Below are 20,723 nucleotides of genomic sequence, written 5' to 3'. Positions count from 1 at the left end.
GTAACCTAGCAGGATGCAAGGCAGCAAATTAAAAATACAAGATTTTAGAAATAAAACTATTTTCTAACTTATAATAAAAAAAAGCCTTTTTTCAACTACCTGATGACAAATATACAATATTTTACATTTAATAGAAGAACCCATCCCTTCCTTTCATATTGCCGGGACAGAATCCGGCAGACTGGTGGAGGCGAGAAAAAAAAAAAAAAAAAAAAAAAAAAAAAAACACAGGCTGCTACTGATGTCACAGGGGAGGTGATCTCAGCTTGTGTGAGATTTCACTTAGGCGATGCCCCTGTGAGGGAGGGTAGCTGATGACAAACACACCCATAATCTTACATCCTGCTAAGCTCAGAAGTAATGGCTGCCACCTGTATAACCCTAGTTATGAAAAGAGAAGGGTGAAAAGCATGCACTGAAATGCTCATAGGCTTGAAGGAGTGTTTATCTTTGTATGTGTCAGAGCGGTACAGCTAAATATTTTGAATAAAAAAAATAATAAAAAAAGTTTGGTTTGGGTTCACTTTAAAAACAGTAGAAGAGATGAAAACCTAACTATAATAAGTAACTTGTCTATATATCTTATCTAAAAAGTTTAGATAGTTTACACAGCAAATCTAGCTGCAAACAGCTTTATTAGAATATGATTATTTCTTCCTGTGATATAGTGACCAGGGCTGTGGAGTCGGTCCAAAAATCCACCGACTCCGACTCCTCAGTTTAGAATTCCACCGACTCAGACTCCGACTCCACGACTCCGACTCCTCTAATTTGCATATTACAATTTTGTTGATTAAAAGTATGTAACATGAAATTCGTCTCTTAACTGCCAACGCTTAGGAATTTTACAAGACAACTGAAGTGAGAAGGATATGTAGACTACTATATTTATTCCCTTTAGACTAAAACTAGTCCTTGGTAAGAGTACTTGTAAAAAGGTACAAACATCATCTATCAGGCCCTAGGCAATGTAAGTGTGGGTACATGTAAGAATGATGTGCAGGTACTCTGCAGGGGAATGAGGAGATTGTAAACAGACAACACCTCTGTGTTCAATGTGCACAGCATTCTCAGTGGATTCCCTGCAGCTCTGTGGGGAGTGCATATGTAGAGTATAGTACTACTGTGTAACAAAGTAAACCTGAGACAGATGAAATTAAAGTTTTATACATACCTGGGGCTTCCTCCAGCCGCCTTCAGGATAATCAGTCCCTCGATGTCCTCCTCCACCACCTGGATCTTCTGCTATGAGTCCAGGTACTTGAGCCAGTCAGGCGTAGTGCGCATGCACACACTCCGCCGCCAGGAGCATACTACACCTGTGCAGCACTATTGCGCAGGTGCAGAATGTTCCTGGCTGTGGGAGCGGCATGCGACCGGACAGCGCTGACTGGCTGAATTACCAGGACTCATAGCAGAAAATCCGGGTGGTGGAGGACAGCGAGGGACTGATTAGCCTGAAGGGGGCTGGAGGAAGCCCCAGGTATGTATAAAACTTTACTTTTCATCCATTTCAGTTACCCTTTAATTTGTAGTCACCAAACCAAATTTTAACATATCAAATTATTTGATTTCATCAGCAAAGGGAGTGCATACATTTGCATAAATCAGCATCAATGCAGAATTATTTCCATCTCGTTGACCATCTCTATTAGTGACACAGCTACACATCAGGCTTTATTCTTACAGCATAGATGTTATTTAGTATATATGAGATTCCTGTGTACACATCATATATACAGTCACAATCAGATATGTATATCTGACCTTAAAAATACGGGGACTGCTTTATTGAAGCAGCACAAGTAACTAATTTTGACTGGTTTATTTCATTTTTGTGGACTAAGCACAGCTATTACTGTATATATACTGTATATATACATTATTTTTAATGACTTATCTGAGAAATAGAACATTTTATCATATTTTCTATTTTCATTAGTTACAAATTCATTAGGAGTCGGAGTCGGTGCATTTTTTCCCGACTCCGACTCCAGGCACCCAAAATTGCCCGACTCCACGACTCCGACTCCACGACTCCGACTCCACAGCCCTGATAGTGACAGCAGCCATGTTTGTAAACATTACACCGAGGCAGGCTTATCTGCATCTTGAGCAAAAAAACCTAATCCCCCCTCCTCCTCCCCTCTGCCTCTGAAATCTCTGGCTAGTAATACCTCCCCCTCCTCCTGCCCAGACTGAGCTCCCATAAGCCCTTGCTACTGTCTTTAAGTGCCTTGGCTCTCTGAAAACTTGTGGACGTGGCTTGTTTAGTTTATAGGGAATTAGAGTATGAAAACAAAAACAGAAAAGTATTTGGCTTGAGCAATGCCCTATAAACAATAGGAAAGGAACACAATTATGCAATGAGTAAAAGTTTATCTCTGATCCACTTTAAGCTCAAATACTACATTCAATATAAGACGTGCGTGGCTAAAGTGAAAAAAAAAAAAAAAGTGAGACGCCAACTATTTAGCCTAGCCCAATAAATCTTTGTTCAGGGTAAGGCGGAAATAGCCGAACCCGATCATATCCACTCTACTGCGCTGGCGTGAGTTCTTTGCGCCTGCACAGTAGAGTGAATCAATTGGTTTAGGTTATTTCCACCTTAGCCCGAACAAAGAGCCGCTACTGCGCAGGATCGTGGTAGGTAAATATTGTCGCACAGGTGCAGAACTTGTCAAGCCTTGTAGAGGAGGTTTTGGGGGAAGCCAGCGCTGGATTCCCCCCAGGCTACAGAGGACAGGGAAGCCTCGTTGGGACCCTGAGGCTTCCCCTCCAGAGGCAAGTATCCCCCCAAAGAGGTTTTTTTGGGTTGCAGAGTCTAAGTCGGGGGTGCCCAATAGGTAGATCGCGATCTACCAGTAGATTGTGACCGCCTATTTGGTAGATCGCGACCAAGTGGTCGCGTCACATTAAATTTAGTGGCCGGCAGCTGTATAACGCGCCTGCTTGGCAGCGTGTCATCAGATTCTGCTGCTGGCCAATCAAAATGCAGGGGGGGTGCAACTGGAAAGACTAAAGCCGCGACGTCATGGCTGCCGGGGGCGGCGTTGGGCGCAAAGCATCCACGCAGCCTGCCCGGCGCCCGCCGGAGCGACCCCTCACTCGTCCGCTGTTCATCTGCCCCAGACACCGCCTCTGGAACTGGAGGGAGGTAAGTGGCCCAGGCCCCCCCCACTACACCTAACTACACTATACCTGGCGACCTATACTGAAGGCCCCTACACCTAGCTATCAATACTGGAGGCACCTATACCTATCTACCTATACTGTAGGCACATATACGTAGCTACCTAAATGTTGGTAGATCTCCTGAACTCGGAAAATTTAAAAGTAGCTCACGAGCCAAAAAAGTGTGGGCACCCCTGCTCTAAGTAAATAAAAGTTAAAAATAGAAAGTCAAAAAAGAAAAAGTACCAATGTAAGCAAAATGAAATTGCATCCAGTTCCACACACATCAATATTTTAAGGAAAGGGAAAGATGCAAAGAGGATTATAACTAGATAAACACGCCACCTATAGTTAAAGCCATCGACCATCCTGGTGTTTTATCTGAATATCCATAACACCTCCATCTCTCACAACCTCTACTGATGAACTCCCTCATTTGGTCAATTAAATTAAGCAATATCAATTGCCTTTGGCCACAGATCCTGAACAAGCATACAGCAGATCAGGAGACACAATGTCAGGTCTGACAAGATTAGCTGTATGCTTGTTTCTGGTTTGATTCAGACACTACTGCAGCCGAATAGAGCAGCAGGGCTGCCATGGCAGACTCCATATTCTTCTCAGTTCTCCAGTTCCAATCCAGATTAGTGCATACACTTGCCATTTCATGAATGGAAATGGCAATGCATCCAATGCACCACAAAAAAATAAAATTTGCAGCAGCACTGTAAGCAAAAGCAAATAAACCTAGTGAATGTATGTACAGGGGACATAAGGAGAAGCACTGACAATTGCTGTGTGTCCATTGCGTATCAATTTCCTTTACACACAACACTTTAGACTGCCTTAAAGAGACACTGTAATATCAAAAATATCCCCTGGGGGGTACTCACCTCGGGTGGGGGAAGCCTCGGGATCCTAATGAGGCTTCCCACGCCGTCCTCTGTCCCACAGGGGTCTCGCTGCAGCCCTCCGAACAGCCGCCCGACTGACCCGACTGTCAATTCAATATTTACCTTTGCAGGCTGCAGCGGGGGCGCTGTGGCTGCTTTCGGCTCCAAAGTAGACGGAAATACCCAATCTCAGTCGGGTCCGCTCTACTGCGCAGGCGCCGGAAAGTTGCGCCTGCGCAGGCGAGCAGACCCGACGGCGATCTGGTATTTCCGCCTACTTCGGAGCCGACAGCCGTCAGAGCACCTGCGCAGGAGCCGGAAAGGTAAATATTGACGTCACCGCTGTACGGAGGGCTGCAGTGAGACCCCTGACTGAGGACGGCGTGGGAAGCCTCATTAGGATCCTGAGGCTTCCCCCACCCGAGGTGAGTACCCCCCAGGGGACGTTTTGACGTTACAGATTCTCTTTAAAGCTCTTGCTTAAAGGGAACCACAGACGAAGCCCCCTCATGTATTTATTTTACCATATACATCAGTGGGAACATTAGAGAAAACACCTACCCTGCTCTCGGTTTCATTCTTCACTGTTCAGCCTGCTTGTGATCAGCCCTGATAACAGTCTCAACTGAGCATGCAGTCTGACTTTGCTCAGGAATCATTATAGCCGAGTGTGTTCTCAGATGTCTTTTCAAGCCCAAGCCTGCCCCCTTCTGGCTCTGCTCAGGAATAATCATAGCAGAGTCATTATAGCAGAGCCAGAAGGGGCAGGCTTGGGCTTGAAAAGACAGAAGACAGACTCTGCTATAATGATTCCTGAGCAAAGCCATTTTGTCAGGGCTGCTAAGAACCAAGCTGAAGAGTGAAGAATAAAACAGAGCAGGGTAGGCGTTTTCTCGAATGTTCCCACCGATCTATAAGGTAAAATACATGAGGGTGCGTCATCTCTGGTTCAACTTTAAAGCTGAATTATTGCAAGTGCGTTTTAAGAAGCCAAAATCACATTTAGCATTGCTATTTAAAGAGGACTTTTCAGTACTCTCTGGGTCACCATGAGATTTCTAGGTATTCTGTAGTAATGTTCCAAGCTCTATCCCATATAGCCATATCACATGCCATGCACTGGCACCATAACGATCCATGCCACGCAGTGATGAGGACCAGAAAGTCCAAAAACAGATACATGCATGTTGAATTGATGTGGCTCTGTAAAATATATAAGCTATAGGCTCACTATAGATCAGTGGTTCTGATGTGTGCAGTGGCTGGATAGTGAACTAGTTAAGGGCTGACGCAGGAGACCAGTCCTGTTCAGTAAGCCAGCATCTATTCAGTGAGGAGACCATGGTCAAGACTCACGGCTACTGCCCATAGAGCGCACAATAGTAGCTGCAGCACTGGCGCTATGAGTCCACAAGGAGAAAAAGGGCAATATAAATGTTCTGTGTCTGACGTGAGCCTTGCTTTTATGGACTTAATGAGATCTGCATATTTGGGAGTGATGCATCTTGGGAAACCACAGTTGCTCATTTAAAAATTATTGCAAAAATACCTTCTGTTTTAAGAAAGCAAAATTCAAATTAAAGAGCCCTTATGGGTGAAGCAAAGACATGAACAACAGCCAGAGTGAGTCTTGAAGTTATATTGCAACTGGTGCTCTATATAGTTAAGGATAAGCCACTAACAGGATATCCTTAATGTTAGCAATTCAATATTTTTAGGAGAATCTGCTTCTTCGTTCTCATGAATCATCCAGCCCAGACTATAATAATGGCATATTATTGCCACAGTGAACTCCACAATCTATGCCATTCCTCACAGAACACTAATAACCATGCAGCTACAACCAACAAAACAACTGATGCTCAATGCCTATTCAGTTAGAGGTTTCTCTTGCTTCCAGGGACAAAAAAATAACGGTCATGCAAAAAACATTTAATAGACACCAGAATCACTTCCAGCATTAACAAGACAACAAAAACTGTCACTAAGGGACTTACAAATTGCTAGCGGAGACAGGTGACTGTGCTACATCGAAATCGCACCTCATCGGAAAAGCAGATTTCTGCAACTTACTAGACCTGTTAGAAAGAAGGTATAAGTCAGTAGGCAGAACATTAGGTTTACACCTCCAAGCTTACTGACCATAACTATGGGATATGCAATAGTGGTATGTCCTGTGCAAATCCAGAGCCAATACCACATCTAACAGGGAAATATGAACACAAAGACCAAATTACAGCAGGGCAGCCATACTGTGCCAGGGAAAGACAAAACACATACTGGTCTATAACCACTTGTTCTACTTACATAACAGATGTACAGTATTGTACTGTCCACATTTTGATTTCAGTGAATTTTATATAATGAATAAAGAGAATTCTGTTCCTGGCATTTGCCATTTTGGTTCCCTCTGACTGAAGCCAATTCTGAGGTCATTTCCTCCCCTAGAATCTGCTCCAGCTAGCTTGCTCTGTAAACAGCAAGATCAGATTCCAGCCTCATGTCACAATGAACTGCCCTCAGCCAGTGAGGAGCCGGAATGAGGGCAGGGTGATGACATGCTTCCTTCTCGTCGACAACGTACCAAATAAAGCCAGGCTGACATGATATTTACTACAGCAGAAACATTTCTGATTAGATTGGAGTGTTTGCGATGCAGGGTGAGGTTCCAGGCTGCATAATGAACACAGAGCAGTGGGTAAACAATTTGATTTTGCGGCCGGCAATCCCTTTAAGGGCCCTTTTCCACCAGCGCTGGCTGAATCGCAAAAACGCAAACCGCTAGCGATTTTACAATCGCTACGGTTTGCTTTTTAACATAGGAATCGCGGTAGGTCATTTCCACTACCGCGATTCGTTTGTCGGGAACGCGAACGCGCGGCGGAGCGATATTTGCCGCGATTTTGCTATGCAGTGCATAGCATAGCAAAATCGCGACCGCGAACGTCGGGGAATCGCCGCTAATTGCGATTCAGCAATCGCTAGCGTTTAGCGTGAACGCTAGCGATTGCTAGTGGAAAAGGGCCCTAAGGGCCCTTTTCCACTAGAGCGATTGGGAATTGCTGAATCGCAAATCGCTAGTGATTTTTAAATCGCTAGAGTTTTTACTTTATCATAGAAATCACGAGAAGTATTTTCCACTACAGTGATTCGATTTGGAAATCGCTAATCGCAAATCACAATCGCTTGCTGGAGCGATTTTTACAATGATAATGCAATGCAAATGAAAATCACAAATCGCAATCGCATAACAGAAAGCGGAATATAACCCTGCATTTCAACTTTGCTCTAAAATATTATTTACAGCATATTATATGCAAAAAGCATTTTTTTTTTTTACTAGACCAGCATTGGAAGGGTTAACACAGACGTTTCAAGTTCCGTGGAGAGATGTGCAGAAGTTCAGATCGTTACATTCTATGTATCTATTGATAAACAGTTAGGGCCCGTTTCCACTAGTGCGGTGCGAATCACCGGAATTCTACCGCTGACGAAATCGCATGCGGATGCGATTCCGCGTGCGTTTTTTGCCGCGATTTCGCATAGGCAGGGTATATGCGAATTTAACCATGTCACTGCCTGGTTCAATTTTCATTAGTTTTCGTGCGAATTCGCGGCAAAAAACGCATGTGCGTTTTCCCTATTAAATACATAACCTGCGAATCGCCTGCATTCCTCACGCAGGCGAATTCTGCAGGCCCTACCGTGCAGAAAAATCCTGCACAGAAAAACGCACCAAAAAACTGACAAGTGGAAACAGTCTCATCCACTTGTATTGGTTATGCGAATCCGCATGCAGACAATGCATGCGGATTCGCTCTAGTGGAAACGGGCCCTAACACACTCTTTGGCTGTCCTCCAAGATCCTTCTCAGTCACATTCAACACTTAGATACATTTCTGTAAACAAAATGTATCTCTTTTCAGCTTCGGATGCGTCTGCAGAAATCTAAAGGAACTTTAAAGCCCTGTGTAACCCTTCCAATGCTGGTCTAGTAAAAAAAAAAATGCTGGTTGCATATAATATACTGTAAATAATGTTTTAAAGCAAAGTTGAAATGCAGGGTTATATTCCGCTTTAATGAAAAATCGCAATCGCTGGCGTTTGTGATTTGTGATTGCGATTGCTAGTGGAAAAGGGCCCTAAGGGCCTTTTTCCACTAGCCTGCGATTTGCTTCTGATCGCAAATCGCAAGGTACATTAAACTAATGGAAACTGCAGCAGCGATTTCCATTAGTGCGATCCGATTGCGATGCGATTTTGGTCAAAGCGCAATCGTCCTGCCGCGTTTTGTATGCGATTGAGCTGGACTATAATGAGTATAGTAGCTCAATCGCAATCGCATGGTGGAAATTGAAACGCGATTGCGATCGGAATCGCGATCGCATTTCATAGTGGAAAAGAGCCCTAAGGGCCTTTCTCCACTAGCCTGTGATTTGCGATTTGATTCTGATCACAAATCGCAAGGTACATTAAACTAATGGAAACTGCAGCAGCAATTTCCATTAGTGCGATCTGATTGCGATGCGATTTTGGTCAAATCGCAATCGTCGTCCTGCCGCGTTTTGTATGCGATTGAGCTGTACTACAATGAGTATAGTAGCTCAATCGCAATCGCATGGTGGAAATTGAAACGCGATTGCGATCTGAATCGCAATCGCATTTCATAGTGGAAAAGAGCCCTTAAGAAATCTAAAACGAATGCCGTTTCAATTACATAGGCGCGCAAGCATCCGTCACTTTAGAACTTGCAGCTTGTCAGAACTCTTTTTCTAAGACAATGGCCTTGATAAACTATAATTAAAGTCATTTTCAGAGAATTGGTATTCCTTTGAATGCAGATTAGATAAAATAGCAGAATTAACTGCAGCAGGCTTCAGAGCTACAGCAGGAAGTGACAAAGCTAGGATTTTGGGGACAGGAAACAATTCAGAGGGGTGGCTACTAACTTTACAGACGGGTAGGACATACAGGCATTCTGCTGTCCTCATGCAAAAATACAAGTTCATGTGTCAGAGCAGATCATGAGCCTTGTCCTCATGCCGGATACATTTTGCCCAAAGTGTGATTGCTTCAGGCAACGGTTTATAAGCAATGAGCATTGTGCTCTATGAGGAGGGGTGGGGCGGAAGATAAGTAGGAGAGGTGCTGCTGCAGCTGGCAATGGGAAGTATAATTGTGGGGCTGAGTAGTACCCAACTTAGGCCTCATTCACACTTAGTGCGCTTCTGTCCGCTTTTTTTCAGCACATAATGTTTACAACAGATACAATTTGCTGAAAAAAAGCGGACAGAAGCACACTGGTGTGAATGAGGCCAGTAACACTGGGGGACATGTGCTCTCATTCGTTTCATCCAAAAGCATTAAAATTGTTTCAGGCAATATAGATTGGAATACATACATAGCATTAGATTGAAGACCTGACCCATTCATGGAGGTTTTGTAGTGCTACTGTGACAGCCATGCATATTTGCACTAGCTCAGAATTTTTTTCCAGCCGGGTGGCAGGAAAAATTAGCCGGGTGGTGCGAGACGAGAGAATGCAGGGCTGCTGCTTCTGTGAGCAATTCTGCTTACAGCATAAGAGGAGGTGAGCTGATAACAGCCGGGTGCTCACCAAAACTAGCCAGGTGGAGCAATCGGCTAAAAGAGCCTGGGGAGAACACAGAGTGATGTTTATTACATTTCCGCCAAGGACCAACAAGACAGAAACTGTCCCTTCCATGCCTAAAAATTAACTCTTTCGGACTGCAAAACAAAAACAAGTAAAACAGCCTGGTTCTTAAAAGAGTGAAGCACAAAAAAAAACAAAAAAAACACCCTCTTTACTGGGCAGTCCTCTTCAGCAATAAGACCATAGATGAAATTCTGCATTCCCACGGCAGATGTTCAATACCCTGGAAATCACCAGGGCAAAATACAGGGAGCCATCCGGGTAGAGGCAGAGCTTTGTGCAGTAGCTCTGCTCACATCAATCTGTCTCGTCCCATCCCTGTCTTTCTCTGAGAGGGGTGAAAGGAGGCAGAGATTGACACGAGCAGAGGAAAATCTACTGCAAAAAGCTCTGCCTCCCCGGGCAGCAAAATCCATGACCTGGAAATTCGTTGAATTTTGCCCCAGGATTTCGGAAGTATTGATTGTTCTGCCACGGGAATGCAGCGTTTCAGGTATGGTCTTATTGCTAATACTACACTATTGCAGGGGATTAAGTAGGTGAATCCATCACTACCACCTGAGTGAGCAATTGCCTGCTGGCCAGCTTAAACCTCTCATCTCAATATGTGCCATCCACTACTCTACTGACCTCAAAATGGGCAAATTTGCACTAAAGTGTCTGTATTCACATCTCAGTGACAAAACAAGATAAGAGTTCATCAAGCAGGTCTGGAAACCCTGACCCTTCAGTCTCCCCCTCCAGACAGGCAAGAGGCCGCCCTGAAGACAGACAGGGGATTGTGACACCACTATAGTCCTTTGGGGACAGCACTGCCCAGATCCCACTTATCTGTAAAGTATCGTGAAGTATCTGAGGCCAGCAAGCACTTACATTTCTATCAAGGATCCAAATTTAGGCAGAGCTTTCCTTGTCTGGAGTATTTCTAGATTTTCACAAAAAAACAGAAAAGTGGGTGTTGACTAAATTTAATGGAGATAGAAACAGACCACTGCCACATTGTTCCAAATTTTACACACTGCAAAAAATAATGTAGTGAAATGATGACACTATTACATTCTGGTATCTGGTAGAAGGAAACCATGCCTACAAAGGAAGCAGTGTTATAAAATATATATGATAATTCAGCTCACATGGTAGAGTTAGGCCTTGTTTGGTTGAAAAGACATTCATCCATCAAGTCTACCCAGAATGAAAAAACAAAAAAAACAAGGAAAAAACACAAATAACTTGCACGTTAGCGATTGCATTTTCAGCAATGCGAGTGTGCAAGAGTACGTGGACGTTCTCACCCATGTGCTGCAATTCCCAACATAGTTTACATGGATTTTTGAGCAACCATGCAATTTCCATTCATTCTAAATGAATGAGAACACCTGGGAGAAATTGCATAACAACGCAGTGCCATGCTTTGCGACGCCCACCTGCGTTGCACGCAGCACAGAAATGAGGCATAATTCGCCCACTATAATGTTTTCAGCAGCGATTATGCCTTCTAGGAATTACCAGTGATTAAAAAGGCCCCATTCACATTGGGAATCTTTGCAGCAATTTTTTTTACTGCACAGGAAAGTTATTTGAGCGATAGCTTTTTGCAATTCTATAACACTGAACCGCAATCGCTCCCGAATCACTCAAAATGCAGCCTGCAGCAAGTTTGCAATTTTAGCAGATCACTAACACTAGGGGATCACCAAGTGTGAACATTGCCATACACTTTACACGCTAGTGATTGCCAGCAATAGAAAGCGCTGCTGAAATCGCTAGTAAACCGCTCTAGTTTGAATGATGCCTAATGGTGTATCGCTACTAAACGGCTATGGGGATGAGCTCACAGCAGCTATGCTATCGCAGGCCGATCACAAATGCTGCACCACAGCATTTCTGAGATTGAGCCGTAATGGTGGTATTAAAGCCAAAAAGGGCAGCAAAAGAGATACCACTAAACACTGTTGTCCAAGGGCACCTAGCCTAAGAGGGACGTTAAGTGTATTAATTCAATATAAGTGACCCTCCTGCTTGCCCTACATGCTGAACAGACGGGCCAACTGTATCCCAATTGCTTGTCACTGATATGACAGAAACAACATGTAAAGACTTCTGTACCAATCATTCCACAGACTGACCATAACAAACTTGCAGGCTTACACAAGATGAGTAAGCTAGCTTACTCACTGAAAATATTGGTGGTGCTGGCCTCAGCTTAAAGAGGACCTGAACTCAGAACTTCCCCTCTGCTCTAAAGATTATTCTTTTGCTTATTTTTTTTTAAAGAAAAACCATCTTTGTTACAGCTCATACAAATCCTGCAATAAATCTGCAGTGTCTACTTCCTGCTTTCATAGAAGCAGACATTAACATCCTGTGTTTACAATTGAGATCTCTGCCACAGCAGTCAGCTGACACCGCTAAGGTTAACGAATTACAATGTGTGCTCAGTCACAGACGAGGGGGAATTAAATAGGCTAAACTCTCTAAATACATGCAGGGTGCTTTTCTCTAAGTTTTCCTTCTGTCCTGTGCAAGAGTTCAGGTCCACTTTAAGGGACACTAAAATGTTTGAGAGAATCTAGGTAATAGTACAGATGGTAATGTGTATAGGTATCCGTAATGTCCTTGTAAAGCTCTTAAAGGGAATTCAAGGTGAAACATGGAGGCTGCCATATTTCCTTTTAAACAATGCACATTGGGCTGGCTGTGCTCTAGATCCTCTGTCTATAATGCATTTAAAGTGGATCCGAGATGAACTTTTACTCATTGCATAATTGTGTTCCTTTCCTATTGTTTATAGGGCATTCCTCAAGCCAAATACGTTTTTGGTTTTAATACCCTAATTTCCTATAAACTAAACAAGCCACACCCACAGCTTCTCCAGAGTGCCTTGGCGCTTGCAAGGGATTGTGGGATTTCAGTCTGGGCAGGTGAAAAAGGTGTTACTAGCTATAGATTTCAGAGGCAGAGTTTTCACAATCTGAGAGCTGCAGTGCAGATACAGGATCAGTTGCCTGTGTAATGCTGGGAATACACGGTTCGTTTTTGCCTTCGTTTAAACCTTCGTTTCGATTGTGCCTTTTGTCCTTTTCGATCCCGAAATAATCAGTCATACAGTTAATATCACCACCCACGGTTTCGTTTTTTTTTCCGATTCTGATGGTTTCGTTTTTCCAATGATCGAAGGCTGCAAAGAAACGAAACGAAAATCCCTTTTTACAGGGACGGACTAGCATAAACGAATATATAATCGATCTGAACAGCCATCAAGCCTACCAATGGCTCGATTAGATGGATAAAGAGAGATAATATCAAACATGTTCGATCACTAGTCGTTCGTTTTTGGGGTCTATTAATCGAAACTATAATGAGATTATGACTATTTTCACATACGTTTTCAACACTCGATTCGTTTACCGAACGAATCGAAGGTTTAAACGAAGGCAAAAACGAACCGTGTATTCCCAGCATAATGGAGGAGATAAGAGTGGAGTTTTCACAGAATATGCAGATTAGCATGCCTAGATACAGATAAGCTTGCCTGTGTGTGTAATTGTGTAATAGTGACAAGCAGAAAACATGTCTGCTCCCATCGTATCACAGGAAAAAAATAATATACTGTTGAAGCTGTTTGAAGATAGATTTGCTGTGTAAACTATCTAAACTTTAGATAAGATATATAGACAAGTCACTTGTTATATTTAGTTTTTCATCTCGGATCCGCTTTAAGCCATAGACCCTGAACAAGCATGTAGATCAGATTTTTTTGTTTGTTAACCACTTGCCGACCAGGGGATTTTTCACTGATCGATGCTGCGTGGGCTCTACAGCCCGCAGCACCGATCAGGAGTGCAGCAGGGCGATCAGACTACCCCCCTTTTTTCCCCACTATAGGGATGTCCTGCTGGGGGGGGTCTGATCGCCGCCGGCTGCATTTGCTTAGCGGGGGGGGGGGCTCTTCAAAGCCCCCCTCCGCAGTGTTCTCCGCCGTCTCGCCTGCTCCCTCCCTCTCCCTGTGAGCTGCGCAGGACGGATTTCCATCCTGCGCATTGAAGGATAGGCTTCAGCCTATCATATGCCGGCGATCCCCGGCCAATCAGAGGCCGGGGATCGCCGATCTGCCTTACGGCGCTGCTGCGCAGTATGATGTAAACAGCGGGGATTTTTTCCCCGCCTGTTTACATTTTGCCGGCGAGCCGCAATCGGCGGCTCTCCGGCTGTTCACGGAAACACCCTCCGTGAACTGACATGGAAAGGCCGCTCGATCGAGCGGCCGTTTCCATGGTAACCCGCAGACGACCAGTATATGCCAATCGGCGTTAGCTGGTCGTCAAGAGGTTAAAAATCTGACAAGATTAGCTGCATGCTTGTTTCAGGTGTGTGATTCAGACACTGCTGACCAGGAAATCAGGTTTAAAAGGAAATCAATTTGGCAGCCTCCACATGTCTCATCTTGGGCTCCTTTTAACCTCCCTGGCGTTCTATTAAGATCGCCAGGGAGGCTGCGATCTCAATAGAACGCCTCCGATCCAGCCCTTAGCGCTGGCCGGAACTTTTGTTCCGGCTGCGCAGGGCTCGGGCGGCTGGGGGGACCCTCTTTCGCCGCTGCTCGCGGCGGATCGCCGCAGAGCGGTGGCGATCAGGCAGCACACGCGGCTGGCAAAGTGCCGGCTGCGTGTGCTGCTTTTTATTTTGTAAAAATCAGCCCAGCAGGGCCTGAGCGGCGACCTCCGGCGGTGATGGACGGATATATTCGTCCATACCGCTGAGGAGGTTAAGGTGAATGAGAGACGTGAAGTGCAAGCCAGGCGTGGTTTTGGGTGACATTTCATAATGAGTGCTGTACGAAGATGCTGCTCAATGTCCAGTGTGACGTGTGGTCTGTTCTTTGGAGGGAGGAGGCTGCGATGGCAACTTCCCGCTGCAAGTACCTTAAAAAACATTCAGTGGATCAGTAGCTGCCATGAGAGCCATCTGATCTGTCACATTTAGACAAAGCACCCTCATCTATTTTACCATATATATCAGTGGGAACATTAGAGAAAACACCTACCCTGCTCTCTGTTTCATTCTTTACTGTTCAGCCTGCTAATCAGCCCTGATAAAATCCCCGACCTGAGCATTCAGTCTGGCTTTGCTCAGGAATCATAGCTGAGACTGTCTTTTTTTATGTCTTTTCAAGCCCAAGCCTGCCCCCTTCTGTCTCTGCTATAATCACTCAGCTATGAATATTCCTGAGCAAAGCCAGACAATGCTCAGTCTGGGATTTTATCAGGGCTGATCAACAAGCAAGCTGAGCAGTGAAGAATGAAAGAGCAGGGTAGGGGTTTTCTCTAATGTTCCCACTGATATATATGGTAAAATAGATGAGGGTGCTTCGTCTAAATATTATGACAGATCAGATGGCTCTAATGGCAGCTACTGATCCTCTGAATGTTTTATAAGGTACTTGCAGCGGGAAGTTGCCACCGCAGCCTCCTCCCTCCAAAGAGCAGAACACACGTCACACCAAACATTGAGCAGCATCTTCGTACAGCACTCATTATGAAATGTCACCCAAAACAACGCCTGGTTTGCACTTCAACAGCAAAATTAAAAAAAATGTAACTCCACATAAACCTAACTTTAAACAAGGCAAATTCTAATACTAATTAGGAAAATGAGATCTAACTGTACATAAAACATTTGACAGAATACCCTTTTCTGTGGGCCAGATATGCTCAGTACTGCAATACAGATTCCTCTTTGCAAATTCCTCCAATCTGCCAACAGCTGCTGGGTCAGTCAAGTGTCACCATGTGACCAACAAAGTAGGAAGGACAGATGTTAGACCGCATTTTCCCAGAATCCCTGTATTGCAGTAGAAACTATGGAGCGAATTTACCAAAAAACAGTGCAAAGAAAGCTGGAGCAAAACATGCAGAAGTGGAGGAACTGAACAGACCAAGGATTTTGATTAGTCACTCTGAACATCGGTTCTACATTTGCATCAGTTCTGCTCCACTTTTCTTAGTGCTTGTTTTGATATATCTGCCTCTGTCTACATGGGGTGGTGGGATTCAAGGTGAACAACAAATCAGCATGGAGGGGAGCAATGGAGTTAGCCAGTGTTAAGACAAGCTGATCTGACAGTACAGGGGGAGTGAGATAGTTTGGGTGCCACTGTACATACTAGCTACACCTAGAATTAATTCTAGAATGGCCTCCTCGACAGAGAACCATCTAGCGTCTGTATGAAGCTTGCTATATGGATAATCCGGCACAGAATCCTTAAAGGACAATTGTAGCAAAAGGTATGTGGTGGTTGCCATAATTTCCTTTTAAGCAATACCAGTTGCCCGGCATCCTTCTGATCCTTTGCCTCTAATACTTATAGCCATAGACCCTGAGCAAGCATGCAGCAGATCAGAAACAAGCATGCAGCTAATCTTGTCAGATCGGATGATGATGATGTCAAACACTTCTGCCGCCACTTAAGGCTGGTACACACGTCGGCTTTTTGCAAATGACCGGTCGTTTGGACGTCCAAACGACGGGTCGTTTGTGAAAATCCGACGGGTGTATGTACCTATACACTCACCTAAAGGATTATTAGGAACACCTGTTCAATTTCTCGTTAATGCAATTATCTAATCAACCAATCACATGGCAGTTGCTTCAATGCATTTAGGGGTGTGGGCCTGGTCAAGACAATTTCCTGAACTCCAAACAATGTCACAATGGGAAAGAAAGGCGAGATGAGCAATTTCGAGCTTGGCATGGTTGTTGGTGCCAGAGAGGCCGGTCTGAGTATTTCACAATCTGCTCAGGTACTGGGATTTTCATGCACAACCATTTCTAGGGTTACAAAGAATGGTGTGAAAAGGGAAAAACATCCAGTATGTGGCAGCCCTGTGGGCAAAAATGCCTTGTTGATGCTAAAGGTCAGAGGAGAATGGGCCAACTGACTCAAGCCAATAGAAGAGCAACGTTGACTGAAATAACCACTTGTTACAACCAAGGTATGCAGCAAAGCATTTGTGAAGCCACAACACGCACAACCTTGAGGCAGATGGGCTATAACAGCAGAAGACCCCACCGGGTACCAGTCATCTCCACTACAAATGAAAAAAAAAAAAAAAGCTACAATTTGCACAAGCTCCCCAAAATTGGACAGTTGAATACTGGAAAAATGTTGCTTGGTCTGAGGAGTTTCGATAGAGTCAGAATTTGACGTACACAGAATGAGAACATGGATCCATCATGCCTTGTTACTACTGTGCAGGCTGGTGGTGTTGGTGTGGGGGATGTTTTCTTGGCACACTTTAGGCCCCTTAGTGCCAATCGTGCATTGTTTAAATGCCAGGGGCTACCTGATCATTGTTGCTGACCATGACTTCCAGCAGAATAATGCACCATGTCACAAAGCTCGAATCATTTCAAATTGGTTTCTTGAACACGACAATGAGTTTACTGTACTAAAATGGCCCCCCAGTGACCAGATCTCAACCCAATAGAGCATCTTTGGGATGTGATGGAATGGAAGCTTCGTGCCCTGGATGTGCACCCCACAAATCTCCAACTGCAAGATGCTATCCTATCAATATGGGTCAACATTTCTAAAGAATGCTTTCAACACCTTGTTGAATCAATGCCATGTAGAATTAAGGCAGTTCTGAAGGCAAAAGTATGGTGTTCCTTATAATCCTTTAGGAGAGTGTAGATCGGGAGGACTGCCAGGCAACTGGTATTGCTTAAAAAGAAAAAGGCAGCCTCCATATCCCTCTCACTACAGCTGTCCTTTAAAGGTGTAAGCTAGTAAAGGCAGAATGTCCACCTCTTAAAACAACTTTGTTGTAACAACTATATGTTTTAAGACAACTGTATGCATTAGTGGCCACATTTATGCCTTTGTATTATATGAACATGCTGATATAATGCTTTGTACATAATCATAGAAGATGACTGCTATAATTGTCATAAAAATAATGGCCTCACACAAATGAATCATTGTATTTGAAACTATAATAAATATTCCAATTTGAACAAACACTCCCAGCTATACTGAATTAAAACCAATAATAGATAGACCATGTCAAATTATCCAAGCTGGAGTTGTCAACTTATTGCTCCAAATCTCTGTACAATACAAGAATACATGCATCATATAGAAGCAAAGTTGCACTACACTCACTTGTTTAAAAAGTAAGCAATGGCCGGTTTGCTTTTCAGTCACTGGAAAGTGCATGTTTGCAGAGAGACGTAACAATTGTCAGGATACAATGTTAACATCTGACAGTTTAAAGCTAGCCATACATCGAGCTATTGATTCAATCAACAATTTTATTGGACAGTCAACTTCAGTATGGTTAATTGAAAGTGGATCGACTAGTGGCCCACACACTACAGGCAACATACAACCTTCACTCAATCTGACCGATGCTGTGCCTCCATGCTCTGAATGCAAAACGCAATTCAGAGTTGATCGAATAATATGTGAACAATAGTGTGATTGACTGATATCTTCCATCCTGCTCGGATGGTCGAATTATCAATCGAATGGTCCAGAGCACACCCAAATCACTAGAGGACCACTTTTAACCCACTGGATCTTTCGCGTGCAATTTCTAGTACATCCAAGTCCTCAGTCTTTAAACAGTGCAGTGAACATCTAAAGTTTTGTAGTATATTTGATTCAGTAAACCCTTTTCAATGTGGTTAAATAAAAATGTGTCGTGTAAATGTACCGGTATATGACCAGGATTTAAAGAGAAGCACTATATTTCCAATGCTTTTTGATGCATAGGAACTGGCATTACTGGCTGAACCAGAAGTCTGCACATAGCTAAAAGATTCAAAGCAAATGACAGACCATTTGATTAATCAACCTGTTGATGAAAGAGGCACCACAATGACATATAGTAGAATATAGTTTTTAAGAATATCCACTTTTACATTGTCCAGGTCTCAGAATGACACTACTATATATTGCAGTATATTTGTATGCAGCCCTGCCCTCCCAGTAATGTCACAGCCTAGGCTGTTTAGCTATGTGGAATTCTCCTCCCAAAGCATTCTGGGATACCAGGTGGTATCTCTGCCGGCTTTGGAATACTGAGTATACAAACATTCTGCAGAGCTGCAACTGACAGTAAAAATATCACCACCTGTAATAAATTTCAGAATGTAAATAAGGGAGAGAAAATTTTATAATGGGCAAACACTAAATTAATAATTCATAAAGTAATGTTATTTTCATTTCAGTTTCTGTTTAATTGATCATTAGCTTCCCAAAACAAATTAAAGTATCCATGCACTAGTCAATTGGCAGTGGCTGGATAGTGTTCTGGTTAAGGGCTCTGTGTGACAGAAGACCTTGGTTAAATGCTCAGCTTTTCCTATTCAGTTAACAAGCACTTATTCAGTAAGGAGTACTTGGACAAGACTCCCTAAGACTGCCTACTGTGTGTGCTCTAGTGGCTGCCTCGCAAGCACTTTCAGTTCGACAAAAGAAAAAAAACAAACACTCAAATAGCCATCTGCTAAAATATCTCTTAAAGAATTTTGGTAATTTGACTGAACAGACAGAAAAAGCCCATTCAACATTCAGTCAGCATAGGTGGGTGTGGTGTGCAACTGACAGCTTTAGATCATTGTACTGTATTGGGCACAGAGCTAGTGGTGGCAGCATTTTCAATCGGCAATCATGATTGTTCTGAAACCTGATAGAAGATTTAGTAATACAAGGTAGTAACTTATCAATAACAGTTAAGTAAGAATCTACATATTTAAAGCTATGTCCACACAGAGTTAGGGCTAGTACACACACTAGAGAAAATGTGGCTGAGGTGGCTAATAACTGTCACTAAGAATCCAGTGTATGTACAGCAGCCCCAAACTCCCAATCCCCATCGAGCGATTGAGTACTTGTATGGGCCTACACTTTGGTCAATTATCAGCCAAAGAGATCATTTGTGGAAAGATTGAGAAAGCAAATGCAGGTTTCCCCCAACCTCACTGATGTAATTAGTGATTAATAATGTTAGATCCCCAACTGGCCTCTTTATTACTGTAGTCTCTGCAGCAGTACACCCCTCTATTGGGCAGAGCAAGCAGCTCCTCTGTACATTAACTGATCACAGAACAATCTTTCCGGGCTGCAACCTTGGAAAATTTGTATAGACTTAAAGCTACCCGAACACCCGATTATGAAAAAAACAAAACAAAATGTATGCTTTGTGGGGTGGAGTGTTAAAAACTTACCTGCAGAGGAAGCTCCCTCAATGAGAGGATCCATATTGCAGCTGTCAATGCTGTGGTTCAAACTACCCACAATGTCCAGCACATCCCCAACCGCAAGTGCATGTTAGGAGATGAAGCCTCCTGGCTACTGGAGCTTGACGCTACATCTCCCAGCATGCACTAATGGTTATATATCTTTTTACATAAGCGTTGCTCATGTTTTAATAGTATATAGCCTTCATTAGTTTAGTACTCAGATTAAACCTCTAGTGGCCACCACAACACCTTATCACATAGGAATCAGGGACATAGGAGCAGTCATGTGACCTCAAGTTTTACAGTGGATTAGAAGTACTTATCAATGATTACATTGCCACACAGAAGAAAAGTAAAGACTGATGGAAGTTTGCACAGCCCCAGATTTGTACTTTTCCACAGAAGAGACTGCCAGCCTTGCAGAGACAAGGCATTTGTCCAGCCTGTAAGCTGCAGTTGCCATGACATAAGTGCCTGTACGTAGAGACAGGCTGGAGGCAGGCCCAGCACAATGGCAGGCAGGGCGGCTGCGGCGTCACACTTACATTTCTGAAGTCCAGTGTTCATCTGCGAGAGAGGGAGAAGCAGGAAGGCGACGTGTCCTGGGTATCAGGCCAGCATGGCAGAGCCGCACTAACACCGCATGGGGGTCGCCCTGTACGGAGAGAGAGAGGGAGAGACAGAGAGCACACATCAGTAATGGATGGACACACACGCCACGGGGCGTAGCCGCG

General features: G+C 43.8%; 1 protein-coding gene across 7 annotated transcripts in view; it reads right to left on the bottom strand.

Annotated features, from left to right (window-relative positions):
• FAM222B (family with sequence similarity 222 member B) overlaps positions 1–20,723 on the bottom strand; it is a 183,179-nt gene that overhangs the window by 10,279 nt on the left and 152,177 nt on the right. For 5 of the 7 annotated variants that reach the window (XM_068265902.1, XM_068265903.1, XM_068265906.1 and 2 more), the window contains one exon: positions 20,535–20,644. In XM_068265902.1, the coding sequence (XP_068122003.1) occupies positions 20,535–20,556 (22 nt within the window). In that variant the 5' untranslated portion in view covers positions 20,557–20,644. Of the gene's footprint in view, positions 1–6,064; positions 6,146–10,614; positions 10,667–20,534; positions 20,645–20,723 lie in introns of all 7 variants that reach the window. The other 2 variants (XM_068265908.1, XM_068265907.1) reach the window with 2 other exon arrangements.

The sequence above is a fragment of the Hyperolius riggenbachi genome, chromosome 2 (genome assembly GCF_040937935.1).
Source record: "Hyperolius riggenbachi isolate aHypRig1 chromosome 2, aHypRig1.pri, whole genome shotgun sequence".
In the NCBI taxonomy this organism is placed as follows: Eukaryota; Metazoa; Chordata; class Amphibia; order Anura; family Hyperoliidae; genus Hyperolius; species Hyperolius riggenbachi.
This window is presented reverse-complemented; position numbering and strand designations above follow the sequence as displayed.